At 46.6% G+C, this 17,500-nt stretch overlaps 1 protein-coding gene across 1 annotated transcript in view; it reads left to right on the top strand.

Annotated features, from left to right (window-relative positions):
- myripb (myosin VIIA and Rab interacting protein b) overlaps window positions 1–17,500 on the top strand; it is a gene marked incomplete at both ends in the record, with an annotated part of 137,134 nt that overhangs the window by 102,950 nt on the left and 16,684 nt on the right. The window contains 4 exons of the mRNA XM_079755055.1: window positions 6,500–6,642; window positions 16,578–16,658; window positions 16,858–16,955; window positions 17,241–17,321. Coding sequence (XP_079611181.1) covers window positions 6,500–6,642; window positions 16,578–16,658; window positions 16,858–16,955; window positions 17,241–17,321 — 403 coding nt within the window. The remainder of the gene's footprint in view (window positions 1–6,499; window positions 6,643–16,577; window positions 16,659–16,857; window positions 16,956–17,240; window positions 17,322–17,500) is intronic.

Genomic DNA, 17,500 nt, shown 5'->3' on the forward strand with positions numbered 1-17,500 from the left:
TCCTCGCTCCTCTTCTTGTGATCTCTTTCCTCGTCGTAATGTCTTGTGAGTAAAACATGGGGGGGGGGGGGGTGCAGGGCGGGGCCGGGGGGGGGGGGGGGGGGGGGGGGGGGGAGCACTCTGTTGCGCGGCCAACTCTCCTACCGGCAAAAATGAAAACTATTAACATAATTGACTTTCTGCGCCTTCTAATGAATTGGCCCAGCTTCTGTCGAGGCTGCAGGGGGGTTAGAGAGAGAGAGGGAGAGGGAGGGAGGGGGAGAGAGAGGGAGAGGGAGGGGGAGAGAGAGGGAGGGGGAGAGAGAGAGAGAGGGAGAGGGAGGGAGAGGGAGGGGGAGAGAGAGAGAGAGAGGGAGAGGGAGGGGGAGAGAGAGGGAGGGGGAGAGGGAGGGGGAGAGAGAGGGAGGGGGAGAGGGAGGGGGAGGGAGAGGGAGGGGGAGAGAGAGAGAGAGGGAGAGGGAGGGAGAGGGAGGGGGAGAGAGAAGGAGAGGGAGGGGGAGAGAGAGGGAGGGGGAGAGGGAGGGGGAGAGAGAGGGAGAGGGAGGGGGAGAGAGAGGGAGGGGGAGAGAGAGAGAGAGGGAGAGGGAGGGGGAGAGAGAGGGAGAGGGAGGGAGGGAGGGGGAGAGAGAGGGAGAGAGAGAGAGAGTCAGAACGATATTAGAGAGAGAGAGAGAGACAGAGAACGAGAGCGACAGTGGGATGTAATGAGTTCTAGGCTCACGTCAAGCCGAAGACTTGCACAGAAAAAGATGGTGGTTTGTTGGTGGAAGGAAATCCCACGAGACCTAATTTTTGTGGACTGTTTGATGAGCTGACCCAACCGGGCGCTAAAGGTTACAGCCACTGGGCCGTGCCATATAAAGAAAGAGAAAGAAAACAAAGTGTCATTCTAGCTGGAGAAGTTGGAGTAACCACTCTATTAAAACCCTATGACTGTGTCCCCCAAGCTCGGTAAATGTGTGGCTTGGTCTGGCGGCGTTCTAGTTCCAGTCGATCGTTTCGATAATATTTCAGTTTCAGTTTTCTAATGAATAAAATGACATAAGTTACCCACCCACTCACACAGCCCAGAGCCCGCTGTGGAGCGGTACTCTCTGGATCTGTTTTTGGGGTAACTCCTGCTCTCCCCTGGGGCCAGCCTGCCAGCTGCTGGACCTCTCGACTCCAGCGCTCAGGGCTCTACTCTGGACTTCACCACTTTATGCCCTCCATCCATTCGGGCGGGGCTGGGGGTGGTGGGAAGGGGGAGGAGGGGTTCCTTCTCCGCTGGCATGTGTTGACCTGGGAGAGGGGGAGGAAGGGGAGGAGGGGGAGGAGGAAGGGAGGGAGTGAGTGATGGAGGGGGGGTAGGGCAGGGACCCTCAGGACCACTCAGGTTGCATTTAAGAGTGGGGGCTATTTTCTCCCCTGTCTCCCTCCCCCCTCCCACATGTTTGAACAACACCGTTCACATGCACCCAACATATTACCATGTGAGTGTGTTCCTTCTCTCGCTCCTTCCTTAGGAACACTGCGCTCTATCAGGACATTGTGACATCTTACTACTATATAATAGGGTTAGCCTAACCCTAACCCTAACCCTACTGTATAATAGGGTTAGCCTAACCCTAACCCTAACCCTACTATATAATAGGGTTAGCCTAACCCTAACCCTAACCCTACTATATAATAGGGTTAGCCTAACCCTAACCCTAACCCTACTATATAATAGGGTTAGCCTAACCCTAACCCTAACCCTACTATATAATAGGGTTAGCCTAACCCTAACCCTAACCCTACTATATAATAGGGTTAGCCTAACCCTAACCCTACTATATAATAGGGTTAGCCTAACCCTAACCCTAACCCTACTATATAATAGGGTTAGCCTAACCCTAACCCTAACCCTACTATATAATAGGGTTAGCCTAACCCTAACCCTAACCCTACTATATAATAGGGTTAGCCTAACCCTAACCCTACTATATAATAGGGTTAGCCTAACCCTAACCCTAACCCTACTATATAATAGGGTTAGCCTAACCCTAACCCTAACCCTACTATATAATAGCAGGTTACTCCGGCACACTTGGTCAGTGCCATGTCCCAAGCAGCCGGCAGCTCACACACACACACACAGCACGCGCGAATGCACACATACACCGCGCACATGCATGGACGCACACACACACGCAACACATACGCAAACACCGCACACACGCACACCAACAAACACGCATGCACACACACACCGCAATTACTCGGGCGCTGACGCAGACGTTTTAAGACAAAGGCAGTGCAGGACAAACCATATACACACACCACACACACATGAACAAACACACGCACACAACTGCACGCATATACACACACCGCACCGTCATGAGCAAACACACGCACCCAACTGCACGTAGGTACACACACTGCACACATGCAGACGTTGAAAGACAACGGCAAGATCGAGACAACAGCCCCGCCGTCGACACACTCTCCCAGCTGTGACGTTACGTCTATTATAGACAATTTCTTACAATGCAATGGCAGGTCGTTCATTTTATCATATAAAAACGTTAAATTCAAACATCGCGACGACCGGCATATCAACACACAAGTCACGTGATCTTAATGAGACAGCGTCCCTTTAACACTGAACGAAAACATGTCAATAACAACACAGTATGGTGAATTATGTCTATGGAGTCCACCACAAGACTCAACTTTGTTGCTTAAATGTAATATTACTCTCCTCTTTGAGCCTCCCAAAATGTCTTTACACTTTGTTGCTCAAACTTAATATTACTCTCCCCAAAAAAAACATTTGAGCCTTCTCAAATGTCTTGCGATATTGAAATCCCCCCTCCCCCCTGCCGACTGTTCTGGTTGTTTAGTTTTTTGTAATGTTTTGTGTGAATGCTAAGTGTAACTGTAGGCTACTACTGCCTGTCTTGGCCAGGTAACTTGAAGACATGTTTAATCTAGATGACGTGTTCTTCTGGTAAAAAAATAGATAAAATAAACATCTTAAACTCTCACTTCAGGTAGCCAATCTACAATCTGCAATCTTGCCCTCACCCCCCCCCCCCACACAAGCCTGTGCTTTATTTCGCTTTAGTTAGGTAGGTTGCTGCCTTAGCTGTTGTTACTCTTAGTTTATTTCACTAAGGTGCTTCTTTAAATGAACACAATTTTCAGACGTTTTTTATTATTATTTTCAACTAACCAATAGTAGTTACCATTCATTTCTAAAATGTAAATACACTTTGAGCCCTAAATAACAGTAAAAGCTATTAAATAATAGATTTGCATGCATAGTATACTACACTTTCCATTGAACAATTACCCCTGTAACCCATACATTTTCTCATTTTATAATGTAATCAAATGCTCAGTGAAGTGAAACAAAAAAAAGTGCTCCATTTGTCCGGTATTGCAGTCGTTCGCGAAGCCTTTCTTCTTCTATTTGTCTCTAAGTCATGCTCCAATCTTTCAGTGATCGATGCTTCGGATTTTGTGGATGCAACAGAGTATATGATGCATCATTTTAGCAACATTTAAGATGATCGCGATGAGCTCTGCCCGTTCTGCCTCCAATTTGTTGTCAAACCAAAGCAAACTACAGTGACAGCGCCCACACTTATCCTGCCTCTTGCAAACTTAGACCCTACGTCATATCCCGCCCCTTGCAAGCCCACCCCCCTAAACCCCTCGTTGATTCTACTGATCTAAACGACGTCGATGTCCGCATATAAAGCATCAAGTGTGAATCACCCTCAGGGTCGAATCTGATATACAAATGCGGCAAAATGCGGAGGACATGTGTGAAAACGGCATCTAAGTAGAAAATGATTATGCTTGCTTCATAACGTAAGGAGAAAATGATTATGCTTGCTTCATTACGTAATAGGTGAACCAAAATATTATACGTTGAAACATTATAGGCAAAACGTTATATTATGCACTCAGAAATTTCTTACAATATCGACTGGGGTTTCCACATTATAGCTATGGGTTTAATTACAACTAGAGACTGAGCGTGCAGAAACTCTAGTTACAGTTAATGAGTCCTTCCCACCTGACTCTTTCTACCTGGTTTGTTACACTACAGTTAAAGAGTCCTTCCCACCTGACTCTTTCTACCTGGTTTGTTACACTACATTTAAAGAGTCCTTCCCACCAGACTCTTTCTACCTGGTTTGTTACACTACAGTTAAAGCTAGGGTCCTTCCCACCAGACTCTTTCTACCTGGTTTGTTACACTACAGTTAAAGCTAGGGTCCTTCCCACCAGACTCTTTCTACCTGGTTTGCTACACTACAGTTAGAGTCCTTCCCACCTGACTCTTTCTACCTGGTTTGTTACACTACAGTTAAAGAGTCCTTCCCACCAGACTCTTTCTACCTGGTTTGTTACACTACAGTTAAAGAGTCCTTCCCACCAGACTCTTTCTACCTGGTTTGTTACACTACAGTTAAAGAGTCCTTCCCACCAGACTCTTTCTACCTGGTTTCCTCCCACTCAGCCTCCTCACCGTCTGCATCACACCACAGAACAAGCCACTGAAACGCTGTCCCACATCCGGAATGGCTGCCATGACTACCAAGGAATGTACATAGCGCGTCATGACTGAATAATGAATCTTATAGGAAAGGACATATCAAACCACTTTGCATCCCCGGTGGAAATTTACTTTGATTTCTGTGTCAATCCCTCCATGTTCAACCTCTGTATAAACCCGGACACTTTAACACTTCTGTCTGAAAATACACCAGATCCTGTGATTGTTGATGAGGAGAATAAAGAGGTTTTTGTTCTTGAGATGCCTGTACCTTTGACCCCAACCTAGAGGAAGCCTTTATGACCAAGGTCATTAAATACCAACCACTCCTTAATACAATCTCAAAGTTGGGTTATAAGTGCAGGCTATTTGTGTTCATATTCGGTAGCCTCAGATATGTCCACAGGTTAGTTGTGAGAGGACTCCAACATCTTGGGATGCCCAAAAGGGGGCTAAACAGCTGGCCAAGTACTGTGCTGTCCCTGCCATCACCGGCAGCCGCTATATATAGGGGAGACGCTGCTACCTATAACCATGAGTATTGATGCCCGTATTATGAAGAAATTTGCCACTTAAACAGGATTCGGTCAATGTACTATACTGCACACTAACTTATTTTGTCCCTGTATTAATTGTCTTTTATGTGAACTTAAATAAATTGGTAAAACGAGTAAATAAACAAGAGAATAACCAGCATAATAATGCCACCACTGTGGAGATGTGGACCAGATGAGCTACGGCAGCGAATTCACATGAATATAATATTTGGTGTGTGTTATGTTTGTGTGTCTGTCTATCACATTTAGTGTCTCAATGTGGAGAGACAGACTTGTGATGGATGATGCTTACACGAATACATTTAGACCCTGATGACAAACAATGCTTCAAATGAATCATAAACATTAGCTCCCATTTTAATTAAGTCCCTTGGAAATGATCCAACGTGAGATGAGTGATACATCAGAACCGGCCTCCATACTGGATGGAACCGCCACTGGCCCAAATGAAACAGCAGATTGGCATTGGAGTTTTATGCAGTCTAATACACAGTCATGATGCCTATCAAGGGTTTCTCTGCCCTTCTCATCACATGGTCAGTCATGAATTATGGCTTATGTAACAAACTGCTCTGTGCCACTGGCTGGCATTTAGACCAATCAGCCTCATTTCCCCCATGAGGCAAATCCTGGGGAAACGTGTGAGATCCCGTCTCAAAACCACAAATGATTCACACACACACACACACACACACGCACATGCAGACACACGCGCACGCACGCACGCGCACGCACACACACACACACACACACACACACACACACACACACACACACACAAACATGCACCTTCAAACACATACACATACAGCTACACAAACACACACACCAAATGCATGCACACACACACACACAAACACACACACAATCCAATGGTAATGCACTGCATAAATACAGCTTTATGTAGATACACAATGGATTTGCAGGATTGCAAATATGCTTTTTTCACAGTTGACTGACGTTCACACACACACACACACACACACACACACACATTACACAAATGTACAAACAAACACTCAACATAAATTCTGTCACTTAGCAGTAAAGTGGCAGCTGATGTGAATGGGACACTGTTTGATCGGATTAAAAAGCCAATTATTCCTTTCTCCTCATGAAGCAGCTCCTAAATATAACTGGGACACTTTGACAGAGAACATGGATTTTATATCAAAGTATGCTGCAATGCCACAGACGGACATTTTATTTTTCTTTGCCCCATTTCCTATTTTCATTTTATGTGCAAATACTGAATACTGAATATTAATAAACCGTGGGCCTTTTTCCCCGGCTGATGGGAATCCATGAGCACGTTCAATACATTGTTCATATCACTCTAAAAAACCCATCTAATGTGATGACCTAATCTCTCTTTTCTTTCCATCCATCTCCTCTCCTTGGCCTGCAGGCTTCTAAGGACTCGGTCCCTGGAGTGGTACTACAACCACGTTAAGAGCCGCTTCAAGAGCTTCGGCAGCGCCAAGGTCCTGAAGACCCTCTACCGGAAACACATTGACGAGAGAGGAGCCCTCTCCTTCTCTGATCTCCGAGGTAACCGTCTCTGCAGCCTCCATCTCTCTGTCTCTTGCTTCCATCTGTCACTTTGTTGGGTGCTGCTGTGGTTCTCAAGACGTCAGCCTCTAGCGCCTGTTTCTCTCCGGAGCAGCACAGTGCATTGAGCCGCAGTGCATTAAGGTGCAGGTGGGCGTTCAGTTGTCTTCTCCAGGACCCCCACAGGTAGACTAGACCCACCGGTAGACTAGACCCACAGGTAGACTAGACCCACCGGTAGACTAGACCCACCGGTAGACTAGACCCACAGGTAGACTAGACCCACAGGTAGACTAGACCCACAGGTAGACTAAACTTTTCCCGCCCCTTACGCTATGTGATTGTAAAAGTATACATTTGTTATACTTTGATAACCGTGAAAAAGCTTTATGCCAGCAGTCAGAGCTGTATTGGCAGGTTATGTTCAGAATTGTACCCTCCATGATGGAACCCTTGCCATGAGACACACAAATTGGTGGTTATGTTCTGAGTGTGGGATGAAAACGCACTTCAAACTGATCTTCAGGGACACAAATAATCCCTCTGTTTTCGAGGTTTGGTTCTCTGCCCATCCTGAGGCTCTCTGAGGAATGCAGCCAATGGGGCTGGCCTGTGCTTGGCTCAGACGGACCGTGCGTGTCTCAGGTTGGGTCAGGCTGGTATTTTTGGGGCCGATCTAAGCTCTCGCCCGGACACTTTTCTCTCTCTTTCTCTTTATCTCTCTCCCTCCTGCCTGCCTCCCTCCTGGGGTATTTAGTCATTATCCATGGTTTTTGCACATGAAATCTTTTTACCACCCGTCCTCAATGCAAGCTGGCTATCCCTGTGGCTGGCTTCAAAGCCTCGCTGCGTGTCTCGGTGCACAGGATTACAGAGATGAAGAAGGCAGGGAGCCAGGGGGTGAGCAAGGTCAGCGCACTCATGGAGAAGTTAAGGAACAAATTATGAGGAAGGACTCAGAGATGCACATTGTTGTCTATTCTCATCTGCTGAGGGTGGTATCGGAAGAAATCCAGCTAAAATCGATTTCCTGAATGATAATTTTATTACGTTTGTTTGATGATTTTTTTATGGGCTTGATACTAAATGGTGTGTGTTAAATAGTGATGATGAATTCTTTACTGAAAGACAGCTGTCTTCCTTCGTCTCCACTCATTTCTCTTTCCCATAATGTTTTTTCTGTCCTCTCAGTGAATCTTCGCCTCGTGGCCAACTATTGTTTCACACACTTCCCCTCTCCTGTGATGCATGAGAGAGAGAGACACAGAGAGAGAGAGAGAGAGAGAGAGAGAGAGAGAGAGAGAGAGACACACACAGAGAGAGAGAGAGAGACAGACAGAGAGAGAGACAGAGAGAGAGAGAGACAGAGAGTGAGAGAGAGAGAGAGAGAGAGAGAGAAGTTGCCACTGTGTGTATTGTGTTAGTCTGTGGACAAATATAGTGTGTGTCTGTCTGTATGTGTGTTGTTCATGTTTGTAAGCATTATGGTTGTGCAGCAAGCAATATGCCTGTGTGTTTGTGTGAGTGTGTTTTTGTGGACAGGATTGTCTTTGCATTTGACAAAGAATAACTGCTTCACAAACCAGTGTGAATGAATTATGAAACAATGACCTTCCATCACCAGAAGCCACGAGCCTTTGTGTGTTATGCCCCTATTTACAAAAAAAACCTGAGTTATTACAGGTGCCCTTTCTCTGCATTGTTAAACACAATGTTATTCTCATTATATTTTTCATTGCATCGCCATTAACCTTTTCCCCATTCCCACAGTGCACCAATGTTTTATACTATCACCAGGCATACTCCATTGTTGTCCTGCGTATAAATATATAAACACACAGTGTCCACCAATAGCGACACGTACTCTCACACCTGGGAACTCACTCGTGAAGTGAGACATGACACCTGCGAGACGTGGCAATTTGACGTCCCCGCACGCGTGAAATGATTGCCTGACCTTGACGAGGCGCCGCTCTTCATTCTATCATCGTCATCATTGTCAACAGGCGAGGGCAACAGACCCCTCACCATGGCAACGGCAGAGCTTCCGTCGGAGCGACCAGCACCTCAGGTTTTATCGAGTAGGGAATATCGAATATTGATTGAGACGTGTCTCGGTTTCTTGACCCTTAACCCTGGACTGTGTTCCCGATAGCATCGAGGTGAGTCGTAGCTCCAGTGATTAACCCTGGACTGTGTTCCCGATAGCATCGAGGTGAGTCGTAGCTCCAGTGGTTAACCCTGGACTGTGTTCCCGATAGCATCGGGGTGAGTCGTAGCTCCAGTGATTAACCCTGGACTGTGTTCCCGATAGCATCGAGGTGAGACGTAGCTCCAGTGATTAATCCTGGACTGTGTTCCCGATAGCATCGAGGTGAGTCGTAGCTCCAGTGATTAACCCTGGACTGTGTTCCCGATAGCATTGAGGTGAGTCGTAGCTCCAGTGAAAGCCATATCCTTCTCAGACAACAGTGATTAAGTGAGTGACAATGGGCAGGTTGAAATGTACGGTTGTGTAGACTGTGCTTCACAGGACAGGCTGGCTGCCTATAGAGAACCTTCGGGACGCCTTTGAGTGTTCTGTGTGGCAGGGGGTGTCATCAAATGTGAGATGTGTCATCACATATGTCATCAAATAGGAGTTATGTCAGACTGATATCTATGGCTTTGTAAAGTATCCCCCGGCCGGGCCTCAGCTCTTAGAGCTAAATCACGGACACAGAGAGACGGACACATCTGGACCTTTACCCAGCAATTGTAAATGCTTAGAACTTGGTTCATTGAATATCATAACTGTACCGACAGCAATATATTGTTTCTCTTTCTTCTGTTGTTCTTATTTTAAGTCGCTTTGAATAAAAGCGTCTGCTAAATGTAAAAGGAAATCTGTAGCCCCACCAAAAGTTGTTCACATGTGTGCAAATTTAACTCGTGTTTTGTTTTATTTACTATTTGGGTCATTTAGCTGAAACGTATCAATAGCGACATACTGTGATTTTCGATGTTTAAGGAGCCGGTATAGGATAGGGAAAAGGCTCAAGGATGTCTGCAGGTTATCCACCCCCCCCCCTTAACCACCAACCACACTGCCACTCTGGACGCATAGTGGTATAGAGTGGTACTGATCTCTCAGGGCCCATCCGTCTAAATCCCTCATGCACACGGGCCTCAATCAGTTTGAAGAGGACCGAAGGCCCCGGGGCCCGAGGTGGAGGGAGAGAGGGTGAGAGAGACAGAAAGAGAGAGAGAGAGAGATACAGATAGTGAGGGGTTAACCCTGCCCTGGGAGTCTCACACCCTCTCGGACCAAGTCTACCCACACACCAGACACTGTGGCTCGGTGCCATCGATTCACCATCTTGGTCCCTCTCGCTCATTCAGATTCTCTCTCGCTCTCTTTCTGACTCGCTCTCACTCTCCTCTCTCTCTTTCTGTCTCTCTCTCCCTCTCTCTCTCTCTCTCTCGGTCTCTCTCTCTCTTTCTATCACTATCTCTGTATCTCTCGCTCAATATATATATATATATATATATATATATATATATATATATATATATATATATATATATATATATATATATATATACTTTCTTTTACCAGAGCCTAGCCTGTATCAACTGTCTGTGTGTATACCTGAAAGTTACTTCTCTGGCAGCTTGGGACACTTAGGACACGTCCTCTGACTTGTTTTCTCATTCTCACTCTGCCTCTCATAGTGATGTTTCTCTTTTTGGGGGGGACTATTTCCATCTCATTACATAACAGATGCCAGTCTCCTTATATACCAATTTCAAAGATTGCCATTTATTTCACACACGCGCGCACGTGCACACGCACAGCGTCTCCCCATCCACCCCTCCTATCCCCAGAGTACCGCTACACTCCGCCAGAGCCGGCGCTGCCGTTTGCCGTCTGTGTGGTTGCCATGGTGATATTGAATGATTTCCTCGTCTCCTCCGGCGAGCAGATCGGTCATGAGAGAGAGGGAGAGAGAGAGAGAGAGAGACCGAGAGAGAGAGGGAGAGAGAGAGAGAGAGAGACCGAGAGAGACCGACCAAGAGAGAGACCGACCAAGAGAGAGACCGACTAAGACCGACGGAGAGAGAGAAAAAGGTTAGGTGGAGGATAGATGTCCCTCGCGGAGACAGAGACATTCATCAGTTTGGTCCTGGCACACACACACACACACACACACACACACACACACACACACACACACACACAGACACAGGCACACGCATGCACACACACGGACACGGACAAATGCAAACACCAACAGGCGCACACACACAAACACACGCACACACGCGCGCACGCACAAAGACACAAACCCACACAGGCGCTCACACACACACACAGGCACACAAACACACACACGCAGGCACACACAGGCACACACACACACACGCACAGACACGCACACACACACACAGGCACACACACAATCACGCACATGCAGGCACACACAAACACACCACACACACGCGCACGCACAAACACACAGACACACACAGACACACACACACAGGCACACACACAGGCACACACACAATCACACAGGCACACACACACATGCATGCATGCACGCACACAAACACACACACGCACACACACACACAGACACACACACACACACACACAGGCACACACACACAAACGCAGGCACACACGCACACACACACACAGACACACACACACACGCACACACACAGGCACACACACACACTCACATACACACATACACACACACATGCTCGTATGTACACACACACATGCACATGTACACACACATGCACATGTACACGCACACAAACACACATAAATATGAACTGACCCATCAGGGCAAGTTGCAAGACTAACATCGCAGTCGATAAAGATTGATAGGCTGATGGAAGCTATATTTCAAATGAGCACCAAATTGAACACAGCCGGTGAAGAATTTAAAGTCTGCATTGGCTCGCCGACCCCGCTGGCGCGCCTCATGGAGCGGCGTGGAAAGGTTTCTCACGGCGCCAGTAGGGCTGTAACGATACACCAACTCACGATTCGGTTTGTATCACGATTTTGACCCACGATTCGATTCTTCCCACGATTTTTTTAAATTTAAAAAGCATTTTATTTAAACAACACTTATATAACAATTAACTTAATGTACCATTTAATAACAAATAATTTGGAACACTGAACAGATTTGAACAGAAAGAATACTATTAAAGTATAGCAAAATGAATAAATAAATAACCAAAGATTGCAGTTGGAGGATGCTTGCAGGTAGGCAAAAACTCTCAACTAGTTTTGTGGTTTAGGCTTACGTATTTGGAAATATTAATGTCAAATAAATAATAGTAATTTGAATAGTTTGGTAGCACTAACCCGCGTTCCCGCTCGAAAAAACGGTGCCGGTCAAAGTGACGTGCATAGGTATCGTTTTCGGTCAAATATCCTATTATCGCTTCTTATTAGCTTAAATAATGACATAATCAGGCCGTATAGAATGCAACACGTTTAATAGCAGTGGTGGCTGGTGATCAAAAATGTTGGTGGGGCACAGTAATAGACAGGGGGTCCCCCATAAAAAAAAAATAATTTAATAGATTTGATTTCCTGTATTCTGGTGCATTTTGGGGATGGCCACTACCTATTTACCTACTATTCATTCAGATTCCTAGCCTACATCCTGACTTGCAGGGCCTGGACAAGTATACACTGCATATACAGACCTACTTCATGGCCAATCCACCAGCCATTGCTATTTGACCCATTGTTGCTATTCTGATATTGAGACAAATCATGATCACTGTCCTATAGCATCCATTTTTTGTGAGTCTCAATGTGTACTTCAAATGCAGTTAGAAATATGGGACAGTTGCTTCATTTTGTTTATATGCTACAGGCTGAAAGACTAAATTAATATGTAACTTACTTGCTCCTTTTAAGTATAACATTGCTTGGGGAGTCCAATTCCTCCACTGAAAAGGGTGGAAAGTGCTTACAACTCTCTGCTAGTTAGCGATCTATCTCTTCTCTACATGTAGTTGTGTTGTGCGAATGCTGCTGAGGGAGGTAGCCTATATTGATTCGCTGAATTGTCCAATCATGTGGTGATAACAAAAAAGAAAAGCAATACCATTGGCCTGGCTACGCACACTGGTGCGACCCGAGGGCGAATTTTCTTGCGCCAATGAAAAGCTGTCTCTGCTTGATAGACAGCAAAAAGTTAGCGAGCTTACACTGACTTCAAAGTGGCCCGCGTCCCGGACTTGGAGGAGGGCTTTATTTCGAAGAACCAATAACTAACCTAGCCCAAATCACGTTCAGACGCATTTAAATGGTTGCTGGCAGTGACAAGTATATCACACAATTAAACGAGGATAAACACTATGTATTTTTGTTGATTTATTTCGTATTGATAATAGTTTTATTAATAGTTGGCAGATATATTCAAGTGAATATTTCACGGAGGGGCGGCGCCCTAGCGCCCTCTATTGACCCACCGCCACTGTTTAATAGCCTAACTTTCAAATAGATCGAAAAAAACATGAACGTCTGATTCACAATAACGAGGCATAGTGTTACGAGTAACGTATGTGTGTGCGCGAGAATGGTAGCATGTGTGTGTTTGAGTGACGTCAGCGAGTGAGTGGACGAGCGAGGAGAGCGAGCGGTAGCGTGTGTGTGTGTGTGTCTAGTGAAGAAACGAACGAGTCCGGTAGAATAAAGTACCCATCCTGTCAATAATCGGCGGCCGCTTCATTCCGATCTATAAGCAGACCAACTGCCGGTCAAAGCACACAAAACACTAGAGCCAGGGATCACACAGGCTATTTTTGCGCGCTTGGACCACTCTGGATAAATGTCGTTCGTATCGCATACGAGGACTTCGCAGGCTGTGGAGAAATGCAATCCTCCGTAGCCACGGAGCGCTGTCATCACAGCGAGGGCATCTCGTTGCAGACTATTATTTAAACAGATTATTAGCTGATTTCAATCTGACAATTTGATCGGAGAGATATAATTTTGTCTTGACATTTAATTTTTCTAGTACCGGACAGCGGCCACCCTGGCACTAACAGCTCATATCACGTGGCTGGATCTGGACTGGAAGCATAATGGGAGTTAGATAGATCGTGTTGCGCTTCTGCCTTCTCACACCACGAGACAGGTTCGTGGCTTTGAGTGTTGTGGTTTCGATACGCATATCGTTACAGCCCTAGTGGCCAGTGGTCATTCTGCTAATCCAAGTAATCCCCCTATTCCCTATTGTCCTTTGCCTCGGCTCTCCATGGCTGTAACGGAGGGTTAGAGCCAACCCTAACCCTGTAACTGGAGGAGATCCGTACAACGGGCAGGGCCCTTTCATCTTCATCTGGTCCCCGCTGTGTTGAGCAGCCCAGGTCTGGGGCTGTGAGGAGGGTTGGAGAGCGAGCGGGGTGACTGCAGGGCACCCTGGGGCCTTACTGCTGTCAACACAAACACACACTGTGACACCCCTTAAGGCGCAGGTAGCCTTCATCAAGGCAAGCATCGAAGCAAGACCACCTGTTTGTGTGTGTGTGTGTAGGGTGATTTCTTTTTTAAAGTAGCAATCGTATCCATTATACATCAGGCCAATATCTGCCTTTTCACAGCCAGACAGACTAAATCCCTTCAACTCAGTCAGATTACCCTTGCAAAAGCAGCTTGTGCACATGGATGAGAGAAGATACGAAATGGTCTGGGCTAGGGTTGAATTTGTCCGGTCGCTCGTTGTCGTTCATCTATCAGAGGGCAGAGTTAACATACGGGCACGCTGTTGTTTCGGTATTAAACATTCATCAGACATATCTTGTGAATAGCCTTCCCAGTCCAGGGACTGCTGTGTGTTTGCCGGTTGCTGCTGCTGCAGTAATCTGCGAGCACCAGATGGGGAAACGGGCTTACTCAGGGAATGGCAGCTAAAGATTGGACAGCAAATACGTATGCCCTCCCCTAGCGCTTGTTTCTAGATCAGGGCTTTTTGTAGACTTTTCAAAGCTCTGGAACCCAGACGACAATTTAAGTGTGTCTGTGCAGACCCAGCCGCAACAATCGGAGATCCTTTCATTTACGAGCGTTCTGTTGCACGGTCAGAGACCAACCCCCAACTGGGCCTCGACCCATCAACGGGTCCCTAACTCATGGCTTGCGTTACAAAGCGCCGGTCAGCGGTTCACGCTAACTCAATTGAGGGAGGAAGAGCGTCAGTGTTGGCGGTCGTCCACTCACGGACAAATCCTCATGCTGTTGGTTTCGTGGAGCCGCTAAAAAACCGAGCAGACACGACGAGACACAATGGACCCAGCGGCTCTGCAGCGGGAGACGTTTAGACCCAAGCAGCCTTTAATAGGGTTATGGTTAGGGTTAGGTAACTCTAACCCTAACCCTTTATTAAGGTTAGGGTTAGGGTTTGGGTTACCTAACCCTAACCCTATAGCCTCAGAGGGTTAGGGTTAAGTTAGGGTTAGGCTATGGTTAGGGTTACCCTAACCCTAGCCTCAGAGGGGGGAGAGCACTCACTGCTCAACTTGATCACAGTTTATGTCCATGCGTTCACTTCTCCACCATCCACAGTAGAGGAATTCCAGAGCACAAAGAAACCAGAAATCCCTTTACACAATAGCATTCAATTAGTTACAATGCAGGGAGGTAATGGTGGTTTGGAACAGATGGAATCCAATCAGAGAAATGAAACGACACAGAACCAATCCAAAACATGAACATTAACCACATCCATAACACAAAGGCAAGCGAAAAAATACTCTTCGCTAAACTAAACTAAACTATACCCGGCTAAACTCTTCGACGCATGGCAAGAACACTCAGGTAAAACAGCCAATCACAACGAGGCCGTGTAAGAAGCCAACGCCGGCACGCGGTTAATAGTGAAGCGCTACACAGGTGAGACTAATCTCATCTAATTGGTTGGAGGAGCAGAGAGGGTCTGATGTAGCGTGCTGCCCCGCCCTCCCTACCACATGCTCCCAGTTAGGCTGTTCCCAGACGGCCCTAACAGGGCCATGTTCCCCCTTCTCCTCCTCTTGGTGTGTTCATCAAGATTTAGTCCCAGTTTAGCTCCCTTACATCTGTCCCCTCGACCGGATCCGGGAGAATCAGGAGGGATTCTGTTTGACGACCTCATTTTGGCTGCCTGGGCTTATGCAGGCAGCCAAACTGACCCAAAGTAACCCAAACCCTAACCCTCAGTTTGGCTGCCTGGGCTTATGCCCCCTGTGTTGTGGCCTGTCTCTTTCTCTAATGCGCTCTCTCCATCTCTCTCTTTGTCTCTCTGTTTCTCTCTGTATATCTCTTTATTTCTCTCTCTCTCTCTCTCTTGCGCTCTCGCTCTCTCTCTTTGTCTCACTGTATCTCTCTGTATCTCTCTCTCTTACCCTCTTGCCCTCTCTCTCTCTCTCCATCTCCATCTTCAATGCCCTCTCTCTCCATGTCTACATCAACATCTCTCTCTCTATCTCTCCATGTCTCTCTCTCTCCATCACTCTCTTCATCTCTTTCCAATCTCTCCTTCTATCCCTCTCAATTAATCTCCATCTCTCTCTCCATCTCTCTATCTCCCATCCATCTCTCTATAACTCTATCTTTCTCCCTCCCTCTCTCTCCCAATCTCTCTCACTCTCTTGCGCCCTCTCTCGCTCTCTCTCCATCACTCCCTTTCTCTATGTCTTTCGCTCTCTCTCCAATCCATCTCTATTAATCTATATTCATCCCAAATTAATCTTTCTCCCTCTCTCTCTCTCTCTCTCTCTCTCTCTCTCTCTCTCTCTTTCGCTCTCTCTCTCTCTCTCTCCCTTTCTCTCCATCTCTCTCTCTCTCCCTTTCTCTCCATCTCTCTCTCTCTCTCCATCTCTCTCTCTCTCTCTCTCTCTCTCTCTCTCTCTCTCTCTCTCTCTCTCTCTCTCAGAAAGCAGTGTCCAGGAGGGCAGCAATGACAATGATGACAGCGTGTGTGGTAGTGACTCGGCCTTCTACAAGCAGAGCGAAGGTATCCCCACAGCCCTCCCACACACACACATCCACACACACACACAGAACAGTCTACACTTAGCTCAGTTCTTCTGGTTGTCCTCATGCAATGCATTGACTTACTTTAAATGCAACCATGCACACAGACCTTAATGTTTCATTTAGCAGTTTACCATTTTGGCCCCATATGTTGATATGTGTGTGAATGTTTATATCAGGACACAGCATGGCAGACACACTCACAGTGGCCCTGCGCGTTGCAGAAGAAGCTATAGAGGAAGCCATTTCCAAGGCAGAGGAGTTCAGCGACAGCTTGGTGAGGACTCTGTCTCTCTGTCTGTCTGTCTGTCTATCGGTTGATCAATCTGTCAGCCATTGGCTCCCCCCCGTTGGTCTCTGTATCAGTTGGAGGCAGTCTTGGCTCAAACGGCTTCAAGCCTCCTTGTAATTCAGTTACTTTGAACCAGCTCTTGCCGCTTTTCAACCTGTGTGTGTGTGTGTGTCTTGCCATGTGTGTGTGTGTGTGTGTGTGTTTGTGTTGCTGTGTGTTTGTGTTGTCGTGTGTGTGTGTTGCCGTGTGCGTGCATGTGTGTGTGTATAGGAGAAGCAGAATGAAGCTCGATATCTCCGGGACCACAAAGAGGACCTTATAGAAGAGCTTGCCACAACCATTGTACACAAAGTAGGTTTGGGATATTACATTTTTGTATCACATCATATAATTTTTTTGTCTTATTCTTCTTTGTAAGTCTTATGCCATTATTAAAACACAACCATAACATTCAAAGTAGCTGCCAGTGCATTCATTGTTATCATTCAAGGTTAATGCCTCACTCTTCCAGCCTGCTAGTGTTTGATCTG

This window comes from Pollachius pollachius (assembly GCF_949987615.1).
Source record: "Pollachius pollachius genome assembly, chromosome: 17".
Lineage (NCBI taxonomy): Eukaryota > Metazoa > Chordata > Actinopteri > Gadiformes > Gadidae > Pollachius > Pollachius pollachius.